This window comes from Coenobita brevimanus, chromosome 47, assembly GCF_032717465.1.
Source record: "Coenobita brevimanus isolate Jiangsu-jjx chromosome 47, ASM3271746v2, whole genome shotgun sequence".
Lineage (NCBI taxonomy): Eukaryota > Metazoa > Arthropoda > Malacostraca > Decapoda > Coenobitidae > Coenobita > Coenobita brevimanus.
In genome coordinates, this window is record NC_137000.1 from 5,570,806 (window position 1) to 5,592,340 (window position 21,535).

Below are 21,535 nucleotides of genomic sequence, written 5' to 3' on the forward strand. Positions count from 1 at the left end.
GAGGTGAGGGGGGGGAGAGGGAGGGGGAGGCTGAGAATGAGATGGAGGGATGGGGTGGAGAGGTATATGAGAGAGGGGGGTGTGAGTTGGGAACAGGGCAGTGAAATGGCAAGGGACAGGACAACGTGGAGGCGATTTGTTTGCGGCCACCCCGTACAGGATTGAGGCGTCTGGCAATAGATAGATAGATAGATAGATAGAAGTCAACTTCAGCATTATATTACTGTACAGTACCAGCAACAAAATTCTGTTTTAAAACTAAACTCCCAAACAGTGGAGCTGAAAAACGTTCCAATGAATGGTGAATACTAACACAACATCAATGGCAGTGCCATCATGCATTTGTAAATAAACTTATCAACTGTCTCTACTAATGTAAATTAATTTCATCACTTTATCACATGGTACATTTCATACTCTGTACTAGACTCAATTTTATCTTCATTACCCTAACCTTTGTCCCATCAGAAGACAGTGAGGTAGGGTCCATACAACAAGGAAAAGCATGAAAACGGATCTATCAACAGAACATACCTTATAATATTATGGCTCAGTGCAGAATACATGGGAAGAAACTGCAGCTTCTCATGGTCATTTGCTTTATCCTGCACAGGCAAATCATCTGTGGAATCCTCAAACTTTACATGTTTCTCTTCAGCTGAAATACAAGATGGTATGTCTTCAGCATTAACTACATGTAACCCGGATGTGTCACAGTGAATAGCACTTTTCTTCACATCTTGCTCAATGCCATCTGAATCTTCACACTCATGCATGATACTAGAACTATTTGAAATGGGAAGCCGGCCAAATGAAAATGGCTCTTTGACTATTTGTACATCTGAGGCATCATGTTCAGTGCCCATCACCTTACCAATGCTTTTTTTTAGACCCTGTTTAAAATCCACACTGAGACCAGGGTCCCTGTTGGGTTCAACATTTGGCAAAGCACAACTGTTATTTCTACCAATAAAGTTCTTTGAATCTAAAACCAACTCTTGGTGCATTATCTTATCCAAAGATCTGAGGAGATCATCCAGGAAATGCTGGTCAGTAAATAAGTCCCCATTTTCTTGAAGCGTCTCTTTCACATCCCCAAGCGAGAGACTAGATACACTAAGTTCTCTTTCTTTCCCAGACCGAGTGGCATTTTTTATCCCTGATGGGAACATATGACTCTGACTGACTGACGGCATACTGCAATCTGATGCAGGGTTATTGGAAGTTGGTTTAACTTCAACATTTTTATCATTTACCCACTGTCCATTCACTGAAGAAATTTTATCATTTACCCACTGTCCATTCACTGCAGAAATTTTATGATCACCTGTAGTACTGTTGATGCTGTAATTATTAACCAATATATCTGAATCTTCCAACTGTGCATGTCTATTATGTCCTAAGACTGTGTCCTCATGTTCAATATCTGAATCAGTCATGTCTGAGGTAAGACTTATATCTGCAAGCCTGTTTCCAGAAGGAAGGGAGAGTACACCACTGCTCTGGGATAATTCTGCTTGGTGTCCAGTCCATGAACCTTCCTTCACTTCATAAACATCTTCTTTGTCCATGGTCATCAACATACTAGGTTGCAGCAGTACGTATTAACATAACTCCAGACCTTGCTTTCTCATACTTCTGTAGTCTTATCTCACTGCTCACAGTTGATGTGTTGAGACAAGACAATCATCTGAAAAGAGCCAACCAATTCATGACATACAAGTAAAGGTAATGCACTTTTCTCCTACACTGTACCGTAACACACCATACCATGAATAATAACAATAACAATAATATTAATTATAATAAAAATAAAAATAATAAGTAAAAAAAAAAATAATAATAATAATAATATTAATTAGCCATCCATTCATCCATCATCCAATTCTACACTGCCCCATAAGAAGCGCAGGAGCCCGGGGCTAGGCAAGTTGGTCCTGACATTTATCTGAGTGACCAGTCTCACTCATCCCTGAGTGGCATTATGAGAGCAATAAACCCCAACCACCCCACGGATACCTAAACAGGCTCAATCCAACTGGAGAACCTTAATTACCCACTAAACCACTAGGTGCCATATTTTGGTTATGTGGTTACCACCCAGCACAGTAAATGGTTTCCCGGTGTATAGGGAACCATATGGCTTGTCGCTCAATGTACAGTTACCCACAGGCAGATGGAAGAAGAAAGAATGAAGGAATGAAAGAAGAAGAGGGAGTGTAATGTCACTCATAAGCAGAAGGAAGAGGAAAGAACAAGGGAAAGACAGACGAGGAAGAAAGGAAGAGAGGAAAGGGCACACACCCAAAGCAGCACTACATCAAATAAGTGGATGGTGAATGCCCCCTACCAATAATAATAATAATAATAATAATACAATCACAAGAATTTCAATACAGTATCACTCATATTCAATATAAACTGCATCGGAAAAAACAATAAAGTGACAGCAATTAAACCCTATAATCTTCTATCACAACACCTCTCCCCACTGCTTCTTCAGAAGGGAGAGGCTTTGAACTGCCCTTTAACTGATTCAACAAAACTCAATTTTTCATGAATAATGGATATTTATTGTCATGTATAAACATGCGGCCGTATAGGTGAAAGACTGATCAGAGAAAGGAAACTGAAGAACGGTTGCTGGCTCATTATGGTAGAAGGGATCATTTTCACTTCTTAATATCACACCTGAGCATGCTGGCTGAAGTTTTAACAGTTCAGCAAGATACTCTGGTTTGCCGAACTTTAGAACCTTGAAAGTAATATGACAGTTTACGTTCAATTCTAGCCTTTTACTGGCAACCAGTGCAACTCAATTAGAAATGAGGTGGTCAGGGTTCTTGGGGGTGGCCAAAGATAAGCCTTGGTATGCTGTTCAACACAGACTGAACCAAAAAATTAACTGGAAGGTCAGTGTAAAACAAATAACAATTCTATAATCAACACAAGACAAGACCATAGCATATACCTGTGTTAAAAGACAACGTCTATTCAGCACCCGTCTCAGATGGTACAGTCACGCCTCAGTTTACAATGAGGTTATGTCGAGTGAAAACTCATCATACAACGATATATCGTACACAGTACCAAGGTCGATGTAACATGGGCACAATGGGAATAGAGATGGGGCCCTCAGCACCCTCAGTAGCACCACGAATTCCACTAGGGGTAAAATCCTTGACAGACATGGTTTCCAAGTCACAACTGTATGTATTTCACACACTGCATACTTACACTGTTCTCTGCCGACATCAGTGGTGTTTCAATGGCCTTGCTCACATGAAATGGAATGAAAGGACAACAATCACAGTGATTATAAACAATGGGCAGCCATCTTAGCTCAAACTTCAGACTATCAGCTTGAGTGGGAGGTACTACGTATGAACGTGATTGTTGTACACAGCCACCACAATTATCATACGCAAGAATTTCACCATCATTATCACAAAACTGAATGCAGTATAAGTTTCAATTCACTGTTCTAATGATCCATCCCATACCAAACTGACATATACATAGGCCTGACTGAACAGGTTTCTTGGGTGCAGATTACAACTCTCACAACTTGATTAATATTTTCTTTATATTGCAATTTACTTTTGAAATTATAAACCCATGTTTCAGACAAATCAAACTGGAAGGTGTTGTGACTTGACAATCTTCAGCATCATCATCCCTCCCTTTTCCTTGAATAATGATGAATTCCTATCTATCTATCTACTGCCAGATGCCATAATCCCGTAAGGGGTAGCCATTTGACTTTGAGTTATTTCTTTTACGGGGAGGGACACTAACCCTCTACCAACCCACTTGTTGACACAAAGGGAGCACGTATGGTTTGGTTATACAGTATGGTTACCACCCAGCGTTATAAATGGTTTCTAGGCTTACAGGAAACCATTTGCCTTGTCACTCAATGTAAAGCCACCTGTAAAGGAAAGAAAAGTAATACGAAGTGACAGGAAAGATGGGAGATGTAGGAAGAGAGGAGGGCAGGCACAGAAAAAGAATGATAAAGGCCAAGGAAGAAGTAGGCAGCATTTTACCATTATTTAGCTTAACTTTCCTACAGTATTTACCGTCCAGTTTTAACATAAGTCATCAAGGATGCTAGCTTATTCTTGGAATCATTAATATTTGCCATCTTAACATACATTAAGCTGAATGTCAGCATCATAAATATAACAGGACACATCACATATACAACATCAAATAAATATGATAAACTACTCAAATAAACTGTGAATAGAATGGGACCTAAAACAGATCCTTGATGAACTTTAAAACAGAAGCACAAGAAATAGTGTTGTCCACAACTAATCTTTGAGATCTGTCAGACACATATCACTTAAGGAGCGAAAGAATATCATCAGAGACACCATAAAAATGTTGGCCATTAGCAGCAGCTCATTATCTACTAAGCTGAAAGCCGCAGACTGCTCTAAAAGAACCAAGAGAGAGGACATCCTATTGCTGGTGTTCAGCACCAAGCTCTTGTGAATCTTTGATAGTGCAGTTTCAGCTGAGTGGTGTTTCCTATATACTGACTGACAAGGAGGGAGAACTTTGTTACATTTAGGTAATGGTAAAAGTTGATCTACAGACAACTCAATAATCTTGGACAAGAAACACAAGTCGATGCTCTCAACATCGACACAAAGCTTCTTGAGTTGGGGCTGGAGGCAGCACATGTTAACTATATCACAAATAGTCTGCCGCATCTTTTCCGACACCTGACAATTCTGACACAGTGAAAGGATCAAGTGGGCAATGTTTTATTAAGATCTCTGATATAACATTTAACTTTATTCACATCCAATGGATGAAATGATGAAAGTGCATGGCTTCTTTTGCAACACGACTGGAATTCAACTAAGAATTCCTCACTGACAAACGCACTGTCTAATTCATTTTGTATGTGTAATGTCTTACCTGTGTCAAATGAAACAAAGTCAGAAATCAGCTGGGCATCAGATACAGATAAAGTTTATCAGTTATATTATGCTAACCAAGCAGATTATTCATAGCTGAAGCCAGCTCTTATTTTTTCATCACTACCACATGTCAACTTTATCTTGATACTGTAATACTTTGCCTTCTGGGTTTTTACAGTAAGGACAACCACCCTTCTCGCCAACAAACAACGCAAATGACTCTGTTCGGTCAGATGCAAGCACCATTCACGTTCTGCTTTCCCAGTAAAGCCCCAAGTTTAGCAACATCTTCATTCGCGGTTTCATGGTTAGCGGTGGCCTGCAAATATTCCCAAACACAGGTTTTTTGCAAAAACCCCTCCGTTTGCTGTGAGAAAACATAAACAAACCGCGTGCACGGAAAGCAATCTTCACTTGTTCGCCACAATTGCCTCATAAGAGATGCAGCACTGGAAGGATGAGTTGCGTGAAGAGGCGGAGGCAGTTAAGGCCGAGGAGGGTGGAGGTGCCAGAGGTGGCATGGCACAGAGGCTTCATCACTTGCCTCGGAAATTACACCCCCATCCCTTCTATTAAGCACCTCACTCCAGCCTTCCAAGTGCGTTTCCCTGCCTATTATGTTTTTTTTTTTTTTTATTCATTGCCAGATGCCATGTATCCCAGACGGGGTGGCCAATGGCTTAGAGTTAATTGTTTTACAGGGAGGGGCACTAATCCTCCACCAACCCCACTTGACACGTAGGGATGCCAACAGCATCTGGTGTTCCCAGGCGGTCACCTATCCAAGTACTAACCAGGCCCAACGTTGCTTAAATGCCTATTATGTACTTTGTATTAATACTAGTTTCTCCTCAGGTGTGATAAGTAAATTTTACATTGCATAAATGGGTTTTAGAGGGAGCTGGCATGGGAACCAGAACCAATTAGCCAATTTCCCATATGATCCCAACACTAGCAGTTTCATGGGTTGTGGTACTTTTCACGGAAACAATTAGGCGCGAAACTTGGGGCTTTACTGTATGTGACGAAGTGACAGATGAACCATACCACTGAGAATTATCATGTAGCTAAAATGATTCTTCTTACTATTTCAGGAATATGATGGTCAAAGATGGACTCAAGCTCATTATTATATACACAGTATTCACCAAATCATCAGAAAAAATATATATATATATTGTTTAAATGCTGGTCAACTTCACATCAGATGATGGTCAATAGTCCAGCAATTTCTAAGCCTGACGGTCTTTTTATAAGATGAGAATAATAGGATTTCAAACCCATAAGTAATCAAAGCATGGTCAGAGATGATGGGATCAAATGAATCAACCTCCATATCTAATATGCAACTGCAATCAAAGTGGATAAATCAAATCAAGAACATGTCTCAAGATGTGAGTCTAGTAGTCTACCAATACATGTGACTGAAAAAGTTATTCTTGTTAATCAATTCAAGGAATTCTTATGAAAAACGTTTTAACTGTGGGTTATCAATCCCATAACTTAAATCACCACAAAATAATCAGTCCATCAGATTCAGGAGAAACAGCCTCCAGAAACTGGCCAAACTCCTCCATAAAACCATATCTGTACCAGGATGGGGCCTGGTCATATAATCAAATTCAATTCTAATACCGGTAGTTTACTTTTTTTTTTTTTTTTTTTTTTTTTAATGTATCCGACTCTGGGCAAAGGCTTCAGGGCCTATTTCTCGGGGGCAGTGGCCTATCCCGAGGCCCAGTAGTCCTCCTGCACCTCCACATGTCACCACTTCGGCACTAACACCCACTGTCCATATTGAATACAAGCTAGGACTGTCTCATTCAGGACTGGTGTATTGGTATTAGCAGGGATTCATTTACGACACGTCAACGGGTCTTCTGGTAGATCAGGAAAGTCTGCTTTTATGAAATTCAAATCCTCTAACTGTTCCCTGCTCCAGCCGGGATTCGAACCTGGGTCCATTAGAACCGCAGGCCGCCTCTCTACCGATTCAGCCACCACCTTCCCCAAAAGTTATTAAATACAGTACTTATATATACATAGAAGGATGGAATCAAGTAAAAATTTTTATAAGCAACATTTGTGAGCATCATGGAGCAGGTGAGTGCTAGAACTCCACCTGAATGGTCAGCAGCAGGCCTAGGAACACATATTATGGAATGTATCTTAGACAAAGCACTGCAAACATTAACATCAGATTCACACAACCCAGTTTCAGTCATACACAAAATGTCAACCTCACGCTGATTTAAAAGTTCATTAATACAGTTGATCTTATTTTAAATGGAATGAATGTTTAGTAGACAGAGTTCTGACTGACTCAAGGGGGAGGTTTATCGGTATCAGTTTTTTTGAGTAGACAGTGTAGGTGTTTTCCATTAATCTATTCCTGCGAGAAATTATAAGTGGACAGTCTCTACTACATGCAAAATGAGCCACCGACTGAGAATCAACATCAGCTAGGTTATGCTAGGAGACATGAAAAGACAATGTTTGACATGATTTGGCCATGTGGAGAGAATGGAATACAAAAGGCTGACTAGGGAAGTGCATATGAGTGAATGAGTGAAGTGGTGAGGGAGAGTAGAAGAGCAAGGGTGTGATGGAGAGACAGAGTTAAGAGATGAGGTGTGAGATGGAAAGAGGGCAGCCAGATGGCAGAGGACAATGATTAAAACACCTGTACTGTACTGTACAGTACTGTATATCTGTACACATATTGTAGACTAAAAATTTGTGGAATTGTGTTTGTCAACCATATCATACAAAGCATAAACTACCATACCTACAGGGAATGGTTGTTGAACTCCTGATACAGTACTGTACGTCAAAGTAACAGATGCAACGAAATACTGAATCGACAGTCATTTGCCAAATCTGCACTTTTAACTGGAAAATATTCGGTTTTATAATTTTTATCACCATACATACCCAATTATCTGAAATCCAGTCAAAATTTTGTTTAACTGTTCATTAAAAAAAAAAAAAAAAAAAAAAAAAAAAAATCAAGATTCAGAGCGAAAAATAGTTAATGTTGGAGGAAGTTTTTCGCCTTTAGCTCAACAACCTGCCTTGACAGACTTGTTGTATGTACTGTATAAATATTGACTTAGCATGAAGCTATGTATGGTACATTTATTTGTGCTGTAAACCAACATTTATGCAAAACAGAAGTCTGTCAAGGCATGTTGGCAATCTAAAACGGAAAGACCCACTAACATTAGCTCTTTTGTGCTCTGAATCCTGATTTTTCATTAACAGTTAAACGGTTGCCACCTGACATTTTAAATGGTTTCCTGGCTTCTGGAAACCATTAGCCTTGTCGCTCAATGTAAAGCCACCTGAAAAGGAAAGCAGAGTAATAAAAAGTAACAGGAAAGATGGGAGAAATTGGAGGAGAGGTGGGCAGATGCAGAAAAAGAATGATAAGATGAAGGAAAAAGCTGGCATCATCCACTCACTTGATGCATGAACCTATATGGTGATAAAAATTATATTTTCCTATTAAAAGTGCCAATTCAGTAAATGACCGTTGATTCAGTATTTTGTCACACCACAAATTATTTCTTTTTCCTATCTATCTATCTACCTATAGCCCGACACCCTAATCCCGCAAAGGGTGGCCGCAGACAAAAAGCCTCCAAGTCACTCTGTCACCCACCATTTGACTCCCCTCCTCCCAACTCACCCCCCCCTCCCTCATATACCTCTCAACTCCATCCCTCCACCTCATCCTCGGTCTACCCCTCCCTCTCCCTCCCTCCACCTCATCCTCGGTCTACCCCTCCCTCCACCTCATCCTCGGTCTACCCCTCCCTCTCCCTCCCTCCACCTCACCTACATACACCCTCTTAGTCAGTCTTTCATTCTCCATTCTCTCCACATGTCCAAACCACCTCAGTGTATTTCTCCTAATCTTTTCAACCACATCCACATCTACCCCACAACGTTCCTTCACTTCTTCATTCGTCAACCTGTCCCTCCATGTCACTCCACATGCTCCTCTCAAGTAACTCATTTCCACTGCTCTCACTCTTGACTTGTTCCCCTCTTGCAAGGTCCACGCCTCGCTTCCATACGTCAGGGTAGGGATCACAATACCATCATGCAGTGACTTCTTAACTTCCATACTCACCTCCCTATTTCTCATCACTGCTTTCAGTGTACCAACAACCTTTCTTCCCTGCTGTACCCTTTCACGTACTTATCCCCCAAAGTTCCATCCTTACTCATCACACTACCCAAGTACTTGAATGCACTCACATTATCCATATCCTCACCATCCAACCTCATTGCACACTCTGTGACTTCATTCCTCTTAAACACCATAACTTTACTTTTGTTTACATTAACTTTCAGCTTCCTCCTCCTACACACTGTCCCAAATTCATTCACCAAACCTTTTTCCAAAGTCACAAATGCAGAGATGAGCTTCATGGATGATTTGTGGGAATGAGATGTAATCCTATTACTGTACAGCATTATGAAATTGGCTGCTTGGGTGTTTATATCAATTTCATCAAACTATGCCTGTGAAGTTGAATTTTCCAAGCTGTTAAGCATTTAACGGTTCTAGTATCATTTCAACCCCTAACAGAATTACAAGTTTTTGATCCATTTTTTTGGTATTTTAGAAAATTCTGGGGAACTTTTCTATGAAATTTTTGTTACAAATTATTTTTATTTCACTCCTGAAGGTTAGGTTGGGTTAGGTTAGGTTAGGTTATGTTCAAGAGTAAAATAAAAATAATTTGCAACAAAAATGCCATAGAAGAAAAGTGTCTTAGAATTGTCTAAAAAAAAAAAAAAAAAAAAAAAAAAAAAAAAAAAAATCTCGTAATTGTTAGGAGTTGAATCGATAATTTTACCCATTTAACTGAAAAGTGACCTCTTCTATGCCCATGTATATGATGACCAACCACTGATACCGGTACCTAAAGTGGCAGCAAAATTGTAACATGAGCTATACAGTGTTACTAATTTTCAATTTAGTTTGAGCATTCTGAGTGTACACATATCTGTTTTTAATCACCCGAATTGTTATACAGTAATTTCACATTCTGCTTTTTCATTCTAGTGCTGCTGCTTTGTCTACTTACTCGGAAAAAGATGTAGATGGGGCCAGTGGCCATACATGTTACGGAATTTTGTCTGAGCTCCCATAGAGAGGAAATGGTTGGGAACCACTATCCTACTCTAACCCACCCTACAGATTAGAGCTGAAGATAATTACTGTCATTAATAAAGATCATACTCAGAAACAGCAATCTACATCCCCAACCAAAACACTTCTCCCATCTTGTAATATGTATTATGCATGGATGCGAAAAATTGAAGCGAAAAATTGAAGAGGTATATGAGAGAGGGGGGTGTGAGTTGGGAGCAGGGCAGTGAAATGGCGGGGGACAGGGCGACTTGGAGGCGATTTGTTTGTGGCCACCCCAAACGGGATTGAGGCGTCTGGCAATAGATAGATAGATAGTACATGCAGACTTTGTTTTACAACCAACCAATAAATAATTATTCGTTTATACTGTGTGATCTTACAATCTTAGTACAATTTTCTTCGAAGTACAGTCACTCCTTTCATTTATACGATCACTACGATGCTTCAGTGGTTGCCAGCCTACAGTCATTTATCTGTTCCAAGATGGCCTTTGAACTTGCTCAGATGTGTCAGTGTCAGTGATTCAACAATAGTGTGGTGATGGAGATGAAGCACCAACTGAAGTGTAGTAATATGAAAAACAGTAACTACTACTTTATGCCACCGTTATGCAAGCTGGAAACTTATCTTTATGCATACCGTTATGTTGTGTGGTTGCCCTCTATTTAACCCCTACTATAATGAGCCTGACTTATGATAGATTTATTCAATAAAGTTTTCCTGTAGCACATTCCAATTGTAAAATGAGGTTATCAGTACGGTATCATGTAACGTACCCACAAAAACACAAATCCATAGAGTAACAAGCAAAAAAAAGAGGATCTATTATCAACACAGTATTGTACTGACCAAATACATGAAAAGATGCAGTGTTTTTCACTCACAGTGTCCTCCCTCCCAAGTTTAACATGTTTTCCTTGACGTATCAAGATAATACATATAACACTCCTACTGGTTACTTGGTAGGATTTCCTATTGAAAAACTGGTCAATTTGTGCTTTACTACCATACACCGTCGGAAGTTTCAACGGATTTTTTCAACAAAAGATTCACTACAGTTTAATATTAACTTGTGGCCATGTTTCAGGGGATAAGCTAATACACTGTAAAACAATGACTTGCAAAAGGGCATTCCCAGTGTTGATAACTGTTCCATGGCAACATTATATCGAAAAATCTTTTGTCACAGCTAACTCTGTAACTGACCTAGTTAAACTCATTTTGTTACCATGTTTCAGGGGATATGTTAGTACAATGTGAAACAATGGCTGGCAACAAGAAATCCTTTAAAAGTCGATAACTTGAAAATTCTTTTAAAACTCACAGCTGACTCTTGGGAGTCTGGAACTGACCTGAAGACATATCCATTCTACGGTCAATACAAAATTCTCCGATCAAGACTAACATTGCCCTATATAAACAATTACCGCTACAAATCAACAAAGTACGCAAACTGCAGAGCATCGTTAGACTTCATCGGAATAACTAACCTACCCAAACTCGTAGTTATTAGGCTGTGTTGAGTGTTGACATTACAGACTGCGCTGCTTTATTTGAAAAGGTTAATCCGGCTAACAATCGATCCGGATCACATTTTATTTTGTGTTCACTTTTTTCGAAATTCATGTATTAAGATACTGTCGTTATTTTTTAATGGGTGCGAGAATCAATTCTGAAAGCATTAAACGACTACATCAGCATACAAATCCGATGAGCCGAATTATTCGCCAGCAACCTGGTCAAGACACTTCCCCTTTATAACCTAAAACAATTTAACCATCTGCTTATTCTAGTGCAGGTGTATCTTTTAAACACTTCCAACCACCACTTGGATTAGAGGCTTACTCAATTTAACATGGAACATTTTATAAACGCTTACAAGTGCTGGCAAAACATTTAAGAATTCTGGGCGTCGTTCACAAAGTCAGCGTAATGCTGAAAATTAATATCTACAGCACTATGCTTTAAGGTACACCCAACGTTTATGTAACGTCAATTATACTTCGCACATGACGTGGATGTATGCCGCACTGTGTGGTTCATTGGTTTTCCAAGAAAAATTTGAATTTCCCATTACGTCAAACTTCACCCACTTGCCTGTCAACCATTGCCAGGTTTAACATTATAACCAATATTCAACTCGGCATTTCATTCCATACCATTTTTTGTTTTTTTGGAGGCGGAGATGCATTTGGCAGGTTGGTGATAATCGGCTGAATGCAAAGTCATCTATTAACCCAAAATTTCCCTTAGATGTGTCGTCTATAATGTCAAGCAGCAATTACAATGTAGCCAATAATCACCAACCTATCACCTTCGCCTCGAAAAAATAAAGTTATAATCCTTACTACCATCACTACAAGTTCCCCAATGTAAAACCTCCATACCCTCCCTTTATGTTAATCAGTTTCCCAGACCTCCAACTCATAAACCTTCATTTCCATTCACTTAAGCTGAAAAGATAATGATACAACCGTGCATTAAAAAAAAATTTACTAAAAAATTTTTCATATACAAGAGTCTCCTGCTCTACATAAAAGAGCTTGTCAGGTACATATAAAATATTAATCTACCTATACAAACACTCCAACGGAGTTAAATATAAAATTCCATCTTTGGACGTCAGATTAATATTAGCTGTCAGATCACTTGTGCACTACTTCTTCGCGGCCTTCTTTGCTGCTGGTTTCTTCGCTTTCTTGGCGGCGGGCTTCTTGGCAGCTTTCTTAGCGGCGGGCTTTTTGGGCGCCTTCTTAGCAGCGGGCTTCTTCGGAGTCTTCTTGGCAGCAGGTTTCTTTGCTTTCTTGACTGCTGGCTTCTTGGGAGACTTCTTAGCGGCAGGCTTCTTTGCGGCCTTCTTAGGTACCTTCTTTGCAACCTTCTTGGGAGCATCGTCAGGCTTGTTAATTCTGAAGGAGCCGGAAGCACCCGAGCCCTTAACCTGCTTTAGGGCTTTGGCTGCAACAAGACGCCTCAGGGCAAGCTTCAACTGGGTCCCAGCGTACTTCTCTTCCACCTTGTAGTGAGACACGATGTACTTCAAGATTGCTTGGCGTGAAGAACCATTGCGTTCTTTCAGCCCATTGATAGCAGCGTTGATCATCACAGACCACTTGGGATGGGACGCAGCCTTCTTAGGACCCTTCTTGGACTTCTTGGCAGGTGTAGCAGGTGCAGAGTCAGCCATTGTAACAGGTGTTTTGCAGGAACGATGATCAGTGACCTACAACGCCTGCCGCGGCCTGAGAACGATTGGTGTTGTTATTTGGGGCCTCGGGGTATATATGAGAGCGATGCGGACGCAAAAGTATCATGACAGTTCTCGCGCCCGTTTTCGGTGAGTTTCACGGGCCGCACTAAGGCATCTGTGTTTGTTACGATTACTTTGTCAATAGATTTACCATCTTGTCTTTTCTTATATGACGTTACAGTGTTGAGGGCTTAACAACAACAGGTTCAGCTTTCTATATGCAGTGGTATCAATCACGTGCGATCTATAACACCGAAATAAATGAAAGATTTCTGCAGAATGTGCGTCTTGAGTGCACTACCTATGTTGAGTAAAAAATATATAATTCTCGTATCATACGCTCAATTGATTTGTTTATTGTATCACCTTGAAGAGTAATAATTACTCTTTCAACAGGGCAATCATTGTAAGATATCAAAATCTTGGACTTTCATATAAAGCAATCAAAGTAAACGGAACTAACACAAGCTCCTGGCTCTTCGCCATGTCGACATCACCCACGATCCTTGGTTATATTGTCCCTATTATTACATTAATTAAGACATGACAGCTGTTTTTACTTGATATTAAACTAGAGTATATGCACTGACACTTATATAAAGTATAAGTAAGTCTAAATATGTATGAATTATTTATATTTTCATCAAATAATTCTTGTCTCTATGGCCTGCTCCCCGTGACTCAGAGCTCCGTGTGTCGTCAGACACAACCAAGATATGTCTATGCTACTCCCTACTGTGTAATTAATTTATTGAATTACTGGTCTATTTACCTACAAGGAGAAGGGAAAGGTCAATTTTGGCTCTTATATATATTTAGAGCTTGTAAATAAACTTGATAGCTGAAAAAAATAGCTTGATTTTCGGGGCCCTCAGTAGGAAGCGCTCGACAGCAGTATGAGAAGCACGACCTGCATTTTTCAAAGATATTTGCCGTTGCTTTTCTCTCTTTTTATGAATGGCTTCACAGTTTCTTTCAGTCATAATGTCTGTAAAAAATCGCTCTAGCTATTAGTTATAAAAGTTACATTTAAACATTAACAAAGAACGAGAAAACAGTCTGTGCAATGAGAAAGGGGCGTTTGTCTTAGAGACCAAGTTCCCCTGCCACGTTATAGGTTAGGCGTGTTGCACTTGATAACTTCCTTGACGACTAATGAAAGCATTTTTAATATTCTGTTCACCTGCATATCACGTACTCATACAATAACGTGCATAGACATCTATCTGGCAAGAAATTTGGGTACATAGAAAAGGGCGTTATTACTATACATTGCACTATGGAGGTAGACTGGGACTGCAAAATGCGTCCCACCCATATGTATGGGTTTTAGGTATGAAGAAATATTTGCATTACTATTTTTCTACTACTATGCATGTGCGTGTTTGTATGTTAGAAATTAACACTAAATTTCCTATGACTCATTCAACTGAATATATTCATATGGTGGTAGTTGGAATGGAAAAGGCTACCATAGTTACCCCGATCATGAGAGGTTTAGTGGTTACAGTATCAACTCCCAGGCTCCTATGACTCACTCTCAGCTGAATATAATCGTCTGGTGTTATCTGGAATTAAATACTAGACATGCCGATAAAGGAAGGGTTAATGTCACTTAAAAATAATATTAGTAAATCATTAGCATTGATAAAGATAAAAAATAGCAATACTGTACAGGCCTACGCAGGATGAGTTTGACACTCCAGACAAGCATTTTATTCCATCACTGCTATCGAACAGGAAGGAACTTACAGGTAGGAACTTAGGTGAGTTATATGAGTGTTATAAGTACTACTGCATGTGCTTAACTTATAATTCATTCTCAGCTAAGATTGTCTTGGATTAACTGAAGCAGAATTGTATGTCATTAGCTAATCCAGAAGTACAGTATTAGCACTGAATAGCTGAGTAATTTATAGGAGCCTGACTGATAAATTCCAAACAACTGAAGCTGAGAAGTGGCAAATCGTAAGATCATTGTCATTTCGTATTACTGTCACTGACGTCGCATCCCAAATTAACCATGGTACTTGATGCGTTAAATTACGTGTAAATGCATGCATGTTTCAGAGCCACACTTGACATGACCTTGATGCCATAAAGGGCTTTGCCGTGGCACTGAGAGGAATAACATTATACAGACAGTATTTCTACAGACAAGAAGAGAAAGCATCACTTCGCTTCCTGTGTTGGGAGTAGGAAAAAATATATAGCTGGTACTGCATTAGTGTCCATAAGCTGTATTCTTGTTCGATTACTAGGCGCTCTTAACACATCTTACTTAGAGGGTATCTTATTTATTATCACAGATGGCATAAGTAACATAAGAATACATTAACGTACAAAAATAGCAGGTATGGAAGAGCAGTTCAGAAAGTACAAAGGAAAGCAAACAGTAGTATACGTGTTGGCCTTTTCGTGGCTGTTTGTTGTGGGGAAGATGCATTGAAGGAACTTCCTTAACCAATGAGAATTCGGGCTTAGGTTTCCAACATCTGTTCAAAAAAGCAAGGCTAACGAGTGACTTAGTGCTTGTTATTTTTGTTCTCGCCTCTGCAGGTCTGTAATATCTAACACTTATGGTCTAGATTATCGCCCAGATTCGCAAACGAAATCAATTCCCTCTCATGGTTAATATTTGTTTATGAAGAATTTGGCAAGACAGGGAGAGTCTGCACTATCATTTCCTTGCCCGTACAAATGCAAACTCATCATCGTTACTACTGAAAAACTGTTGCAATTTTGTGTATTCAAGCCCAAGGCAACAGCTGGCTGAGTAAATATTCATCCCCACAACACTTCTATAGGCCTCCAACAGATTTACGTATTTTTTTGTATGACGTCCATGTTCTTTACCCTTCAGCTCGAGGACGTTTGACATTTACTGGCACCTCCATGAATTTTATTATTTAGTTCTGGAGTGATTTTTCAAACAAAGATTTGGACAAAACCTCCATCAATTCAGTACAAGACACTTCGCTAAGATTAATATTCCTTTTCACGAGTGACAAAACAAGCGGAACAGGCTGGATTAAGATAACAATGGTGATGATTGAATTACAACAATTATCTAAGCCAGTTATATTCTGATCTGCAAAAATGTTACTGAAGTACTTGTGGCAAAATAATATTTTACTTGTACTACTCATGTACTAAAGGTAGTTCTTACGATAAGAGTTCCTATATGTAATAATAACAATCATAATACGAGATAATATTAACGAAAACAGACTTATAGTTGACAGACGGCACAGTACTGTTTGTAACAGTAATGTTACACATACGGGTAATACTATGGATATGAAGGGTAATATCTCAAGCGAGCATGTCATTTCCAGCCATCTATAATACGTGCTGGATCTTCTCTGCGTACTTTGACCTTGTTATCCACACCAGTGGGTGTGCTTGCAACTATGCGTGTGTTGTGCCTGTGACGGTTAGTGAGTGCGTATGTGCGTGGGTTTGTGTATGCGGGTGGGCGTCCACCTCGATCCACTGATGCATACGCCCTTTGTGCTCGAAGCTAGCCAGTTTGCAAACAATTATTTTCTTAACACAGTCTGTCGCTATGGCAGTTTTTATTAGTCAGTTAACCATGTAGATTGAAGTATACAGATTCAGTTTCTACCGACATCAAATCCAGGAAGCTGGGTTTGGAGAAATAACAAATCGTCAGAGATCTGGCAACACCGTATGTGTTGCCGTCTCGAGAGTAAATATATATTAAGTTCGCGGTTTTTGTTTCTTTGTTCCCTAAAAGGACCTGTGTTTTTGACAACGATGGTAAGTGCAGTTGCCCTTAAATCGAAGTTCTACCAACAGAGAGTTCGTAGTTTATGATAAATTAAGTAACGTAAAAATCATGCAAATATTTGTAGCGTTCTCACTCAACTTCGTAGGCTACTATAGCTGAAAAATAATCAGAAATATAGGAATACATTTAATATTATTATTATTATTACTATTATTATTATTTAATATTATTATTACGCCATGTACTCCCCCTAAAATTGTTTTAAGAGAATACTGATGAGCTGGTTGATGCAACAAATAATTTTCATTAATCCTACCACGACCTATTTATTAATAAATAGGATATTTAACGATAAAATAAGTGCACTGATCTATCCACTTAAACACCACGAGCATCCGGTCAACGACTCAGTGCCTCTAGAACTATATTACGAAATTTCTTAGGATTGAGTAATAGTCTATACTTGATTCTTCACTTGTACAGCAACAATTCGATTCACAACCAAAGCAGAGTTAATATTAAAAACAAAAAAGTACGAAAAAGAGCAGTTGTGGTCTTATTTCTGCAACGTCTTACTTCAATAATATCAAGTTCCTTCATAAATCATGAACCCTGACGTCGATAAACGAGTTGCGCTTGACAATTCGCACCCTTATCTAAACATGTATTTATAGTCTAATTTTTACGATAAACAGTTCTTCGTAACAGTGAAATTAGACTGTAGTAACGTGTTTATTTCTCGTGTGCCGTTGCGTTGCTTTAATATTCACTATAATTTAATTATGAATTGCCTGGTAGTTGACTGTACGAGTGAAGTCAAATGCATATATACCAGCAATTTTATACACAGCTGGAATCTATAAATACCGCCCTTGGCCCCACACCCAGTCTGAATACCATTAGTGCCCTTGAACTTTCAGTCTCATACATCTGGCTAAAGTCATTCAGTTTCTTAACAATTCATACCTAACGTAAATGTCCATGATCCACGATTTGTGTGGTGACAGTGGAAGGTGCTAATAGGAAATTGCATAGTTTTAAATGCAAGAGAAAACGATGTGGCCACCAAGCACGTACAAAGGCAGACTAGTATTGATTTTATCTTCTCTCCAAATTGTCTATTTTTACTGTTTTTCTGATTATTAAGTGTTGCCGTTGTTTAAATATCGACTTGTAATAACAATTATGCTTCCTGAGGCTCCGCTTAGCAACAAATTCTCCTCTCCCTCTTTTCTTTTTTTTTTTTTTTACTTTGCTAATTCATGATTCATCTGACTTATAATTTTTCTGTGCTAGATTGTCCAAACCGAGTTAGTTTCGTGTTTGAGGTACTTAAATATGTGCGTATATGATAAATATCCATAGCCTAATGAACTTTGCAACACATGGCCTATTACGCGTTCAAGATTGTGTGTGTGTGTGTGTGTGTGTGTGTGTGTGTGTGTGTGTGTTGCATGGAGAGCTGCCCGACCCATATTTCACAACTGGAGGTGTGATTGAATTGCAGTAAATTAGTGGTTGATTTCATTCGAGGCAAGTTGAACAGAACATGTGTGCTGGTTAGAAGGCGCAGACTTCTAAAATATAGCCTCATCATTATCATCATCATCATCATCATCATCATCACCGTTATTATTATTATTATTATTATTATTATTATTATTGGCCGGGGATATTGCTGGGTTAGAAAATTTTTAACAAGCTGCCGTAGAGAAGTAAAGCAGGGAAAAGTAGTTACTGAAAAGGAAAAAAAGGGAAGTGATCAGAATGAAGAGAAGTGCATAAGAAACAAGAGGAAAAAAAATAATAATGAGCAGAGGAGTAAGAGGCATGGTAGGACAGGATGGAAGACAGGAGGGTCGCAAGTAGAAAAGGAGAGTATGGTAGATGGGGTACGGAAGGAATGGAGAGTTAACGAGTGGGTAGCATTAAAAAAAAAAAAAAAAAAAAAATGGGTATGATCATGTACTGTACAGGACAACAACAATTGCGAAGAGACAGACAGACAGACAGAGAGGACAAACTAGACTATAGGTCGCAAGCATGAGAACAAAGGACGGGAGACGGACAAGACAAATGGGCGTATTTATCGCTAGTATAGGCTTCGTAGCACCATTATCTTAGCGATTTTTTCTGCCTAACGATATTCTCTTAAGTATTTATCCATTTATTTCTTATGCAAAAAGAGATGAACAATGAGGGAGGGAACGAAAAGGGAAAACGAGAAAAGGGAGGGAAAGCGGGAGAGACAGGGTGAGAGAAAGAAAAAAGGGATGGAAAAGAAAGATGACTGATGAAGTGAGAAAATGGAAAGGGGAACAGAAAAACAGGAGTGATAATGTGGGAGAGGAAAAGGAATATGATAGAAAAGAGACAGGAAGGCAGAGGAAAGAAAGCACGGGGCAGATAAGAGGTCAAGGTAGGGACAAGGATAGACACGGATAGAGCATGGCAGATAAAGAAGAGAACGTGGAATGACGACAAAGACAGACAGGGATAGGAAATAACAGGTAGAAGACAGGACAAGGATAGTGAATGACAAGGATAGATTGAGACGAGTGACAAATAAAAGACAAAAATGGAGAGGGTAAGACAGGGATAGATCGGGACAGGGAATGAAAACTGTAGAGTTTGACAAGGATAGACCGATATGAAAGGAGAAAAGGATAAGACAAGAATAGGCAGAAACACGGAAGGGGTAAAGGATAGGACAGTGATAAAAAGGGCAGGGAAACAGCAGCTATAAGTCAGGACGAGGGCAAATGGGGGTGGGGAAAGGGTAGCCTATGGTAGGAAAGGGCAGAACAAGGCCAGTGATAGGGAAAGGTTATTGATAGGATAAGGATAAACAGAGACACGAAATGGCAGATAAAACAGTAGGGTTAGGACGGATCGAGACTGAGAAAGGGCAGGGTATAGTAGGAAACGGAAGGACGAGGGTAAACAAATACTGTATATGATGAGGATAGAAAATAACAGGATGAAAGGAGGAAATGCCAAATCAGGGGTAAAACACGGTAGGAAATGTCAGAGCAAGGAGAGAGAGAGAGAGAGAGAGAGAGAGAGAGATTCAAAGCAGGGTAGAAGAGCAAAGAATGGGCAAGCAACAGAAAGGCAAAGAAGAGAAAAAGCAGGGAATGGGAAGTCGGGAAGGAAAGGGTGGGATACTGAGGGGAGGGGAGGGGTAGAGAGAACGCAAGGGCGGAGGAAGAGGAGTAGGAGAGGGGAGGGAAGGAGAGGGGTAGGGGGAACGCAGGAGAGGGATAGAGAGAACGCAGGGCCGGAGAAAGAGGAGTAGGAGAGGGGAGGGAAGGGGAGGGGTAGGGAGAACGCAGGAGAGGGGCAGTGAGAACGCAGGGGAGGAGAAAGAGAAGTAGGAGAGGGGAGGGAAGGGGAGGGGTAGGGAGAACGCAAGGGAGGGGAGGGGAGGGAGAAGTAGGAGAGAGGATAGGAGAGAAGGGGCATGGGAGGGTAAGGGAGGCAGAGAGAAAGAAGTTGAATTTGAAAGAACCGTGCAGGGGAGGGAAGGGTTAGAGCAGGATGAAAGTAAGGTAGAAAAAGGGCAGGGCAGGGAGGAGAGGGAAGGGTAGAGGGGAGGGAGAAGGCAGGAGAGGGAAAGGGTAGGGAGAGGGGAGAGGGAAGGATAGGGTGTGGGAGGGAGGGGGGGGGGAACAGCGCGGCTAGGGTGAGATGACGCAGCACTACTACTGTACGCTCAACCGTCACGACACCAAGCTCCATCACTTCCACCACCTCCACCACTACGCTCCATCACTTCCACCACCTCCACCACTACGCTCCATCACTTCCACCACCTCCACCACTACGCTCCATCACTTCCACCACCTCCACCACTACGCTCCATCACTTCCACCACCTCCACCACTACGCTCCATCACTTCCACCACCTCCACCACTACGCTCCTTCACTTCCACCACCTCCACCACTACGCTCCATCACTTCCACCACCTCCACTACTACGCTCCATCACTTCCACCACCTCCACCACTACGCTCCTTCACTTCCACCACCTCCACCACTACGCTCCTTCACTTTCACCACCTCCACCACTACGCTCCTTCACTTCCACCATCTCCACCACAACGCTCTATCTGTCATTTCCACAACAACGCTCCATCACTTCCACCATCTCCACCACCAGGCTCTATCTCCTCCAACATCTTCATCACTGCGCTCTATTGCTTCCACCATCTTCGCCATGCTCCATCACTACCATCGTCTCCACCACACTACGCGTCATCACTCACCATCTCCATCATCATACTCCATCACATCCACCCTCACCACTACGCTCTATAATCACTTCCACCATTCCACCACAACGCTCCACCATCACCATCATGCCCTATCACTTCCACTATCATCATCACAATTCTCTATCACTTCCACCACCACCATGTTC

At 40.5% G+C, this 21,535-nt stretch overlaps 2 protein-coding genes across 2 annotated transcripts in view; both read right to left on the reverse strand.

Moving 5' to 3' along the window:
* The window catches only part of LOC145398996 (uncharacterized), a 57,104-nt gene extending 55,533 nt beyond the window's left edge, over positions 1-1,571 (reverse strand). Inside the window, exon 1 of the mRNA XM_080271724.1 lies at positions 535-1,571. Coding sequence (XP_080127850.1) covers positions 535-1,571 — 1,037 coding nt within the window. The remainder of the gene's footprint in view (positions 1-534) is intronic.
* An 11,019-nt stretch (positions 1,572-12,590) lies between these two features.
* On the reverse strand, positions 12,591-13,346 carry LOC145398917 (histone H1.0-B-like). The gene has a single exon (XM_080271646.1). It carries the CDS (start codon positions 13,292-13,294, stop codon positions 12,764-12,766), a length of 531 nt encoding a protein of 176 aa, XP_080127772.1. The 5' UTR covers positions 13,295-13,346; the 3' UTR covers positions 12,591-12,763.
* Between the last annotated feature and the right edge of the window lie 8,189 nt (positions 13,347-21,535).

What these genes read in the sequence shown, in the direction of transcription:
- LOC145398917 (XM_080271646.1), bottom strand. Translation starts at nt 13,294, where the DNA reads ATGGCTGACTCTGCACCTGCTACACCTGCCAAGAAGTCCAAGAAGGGT.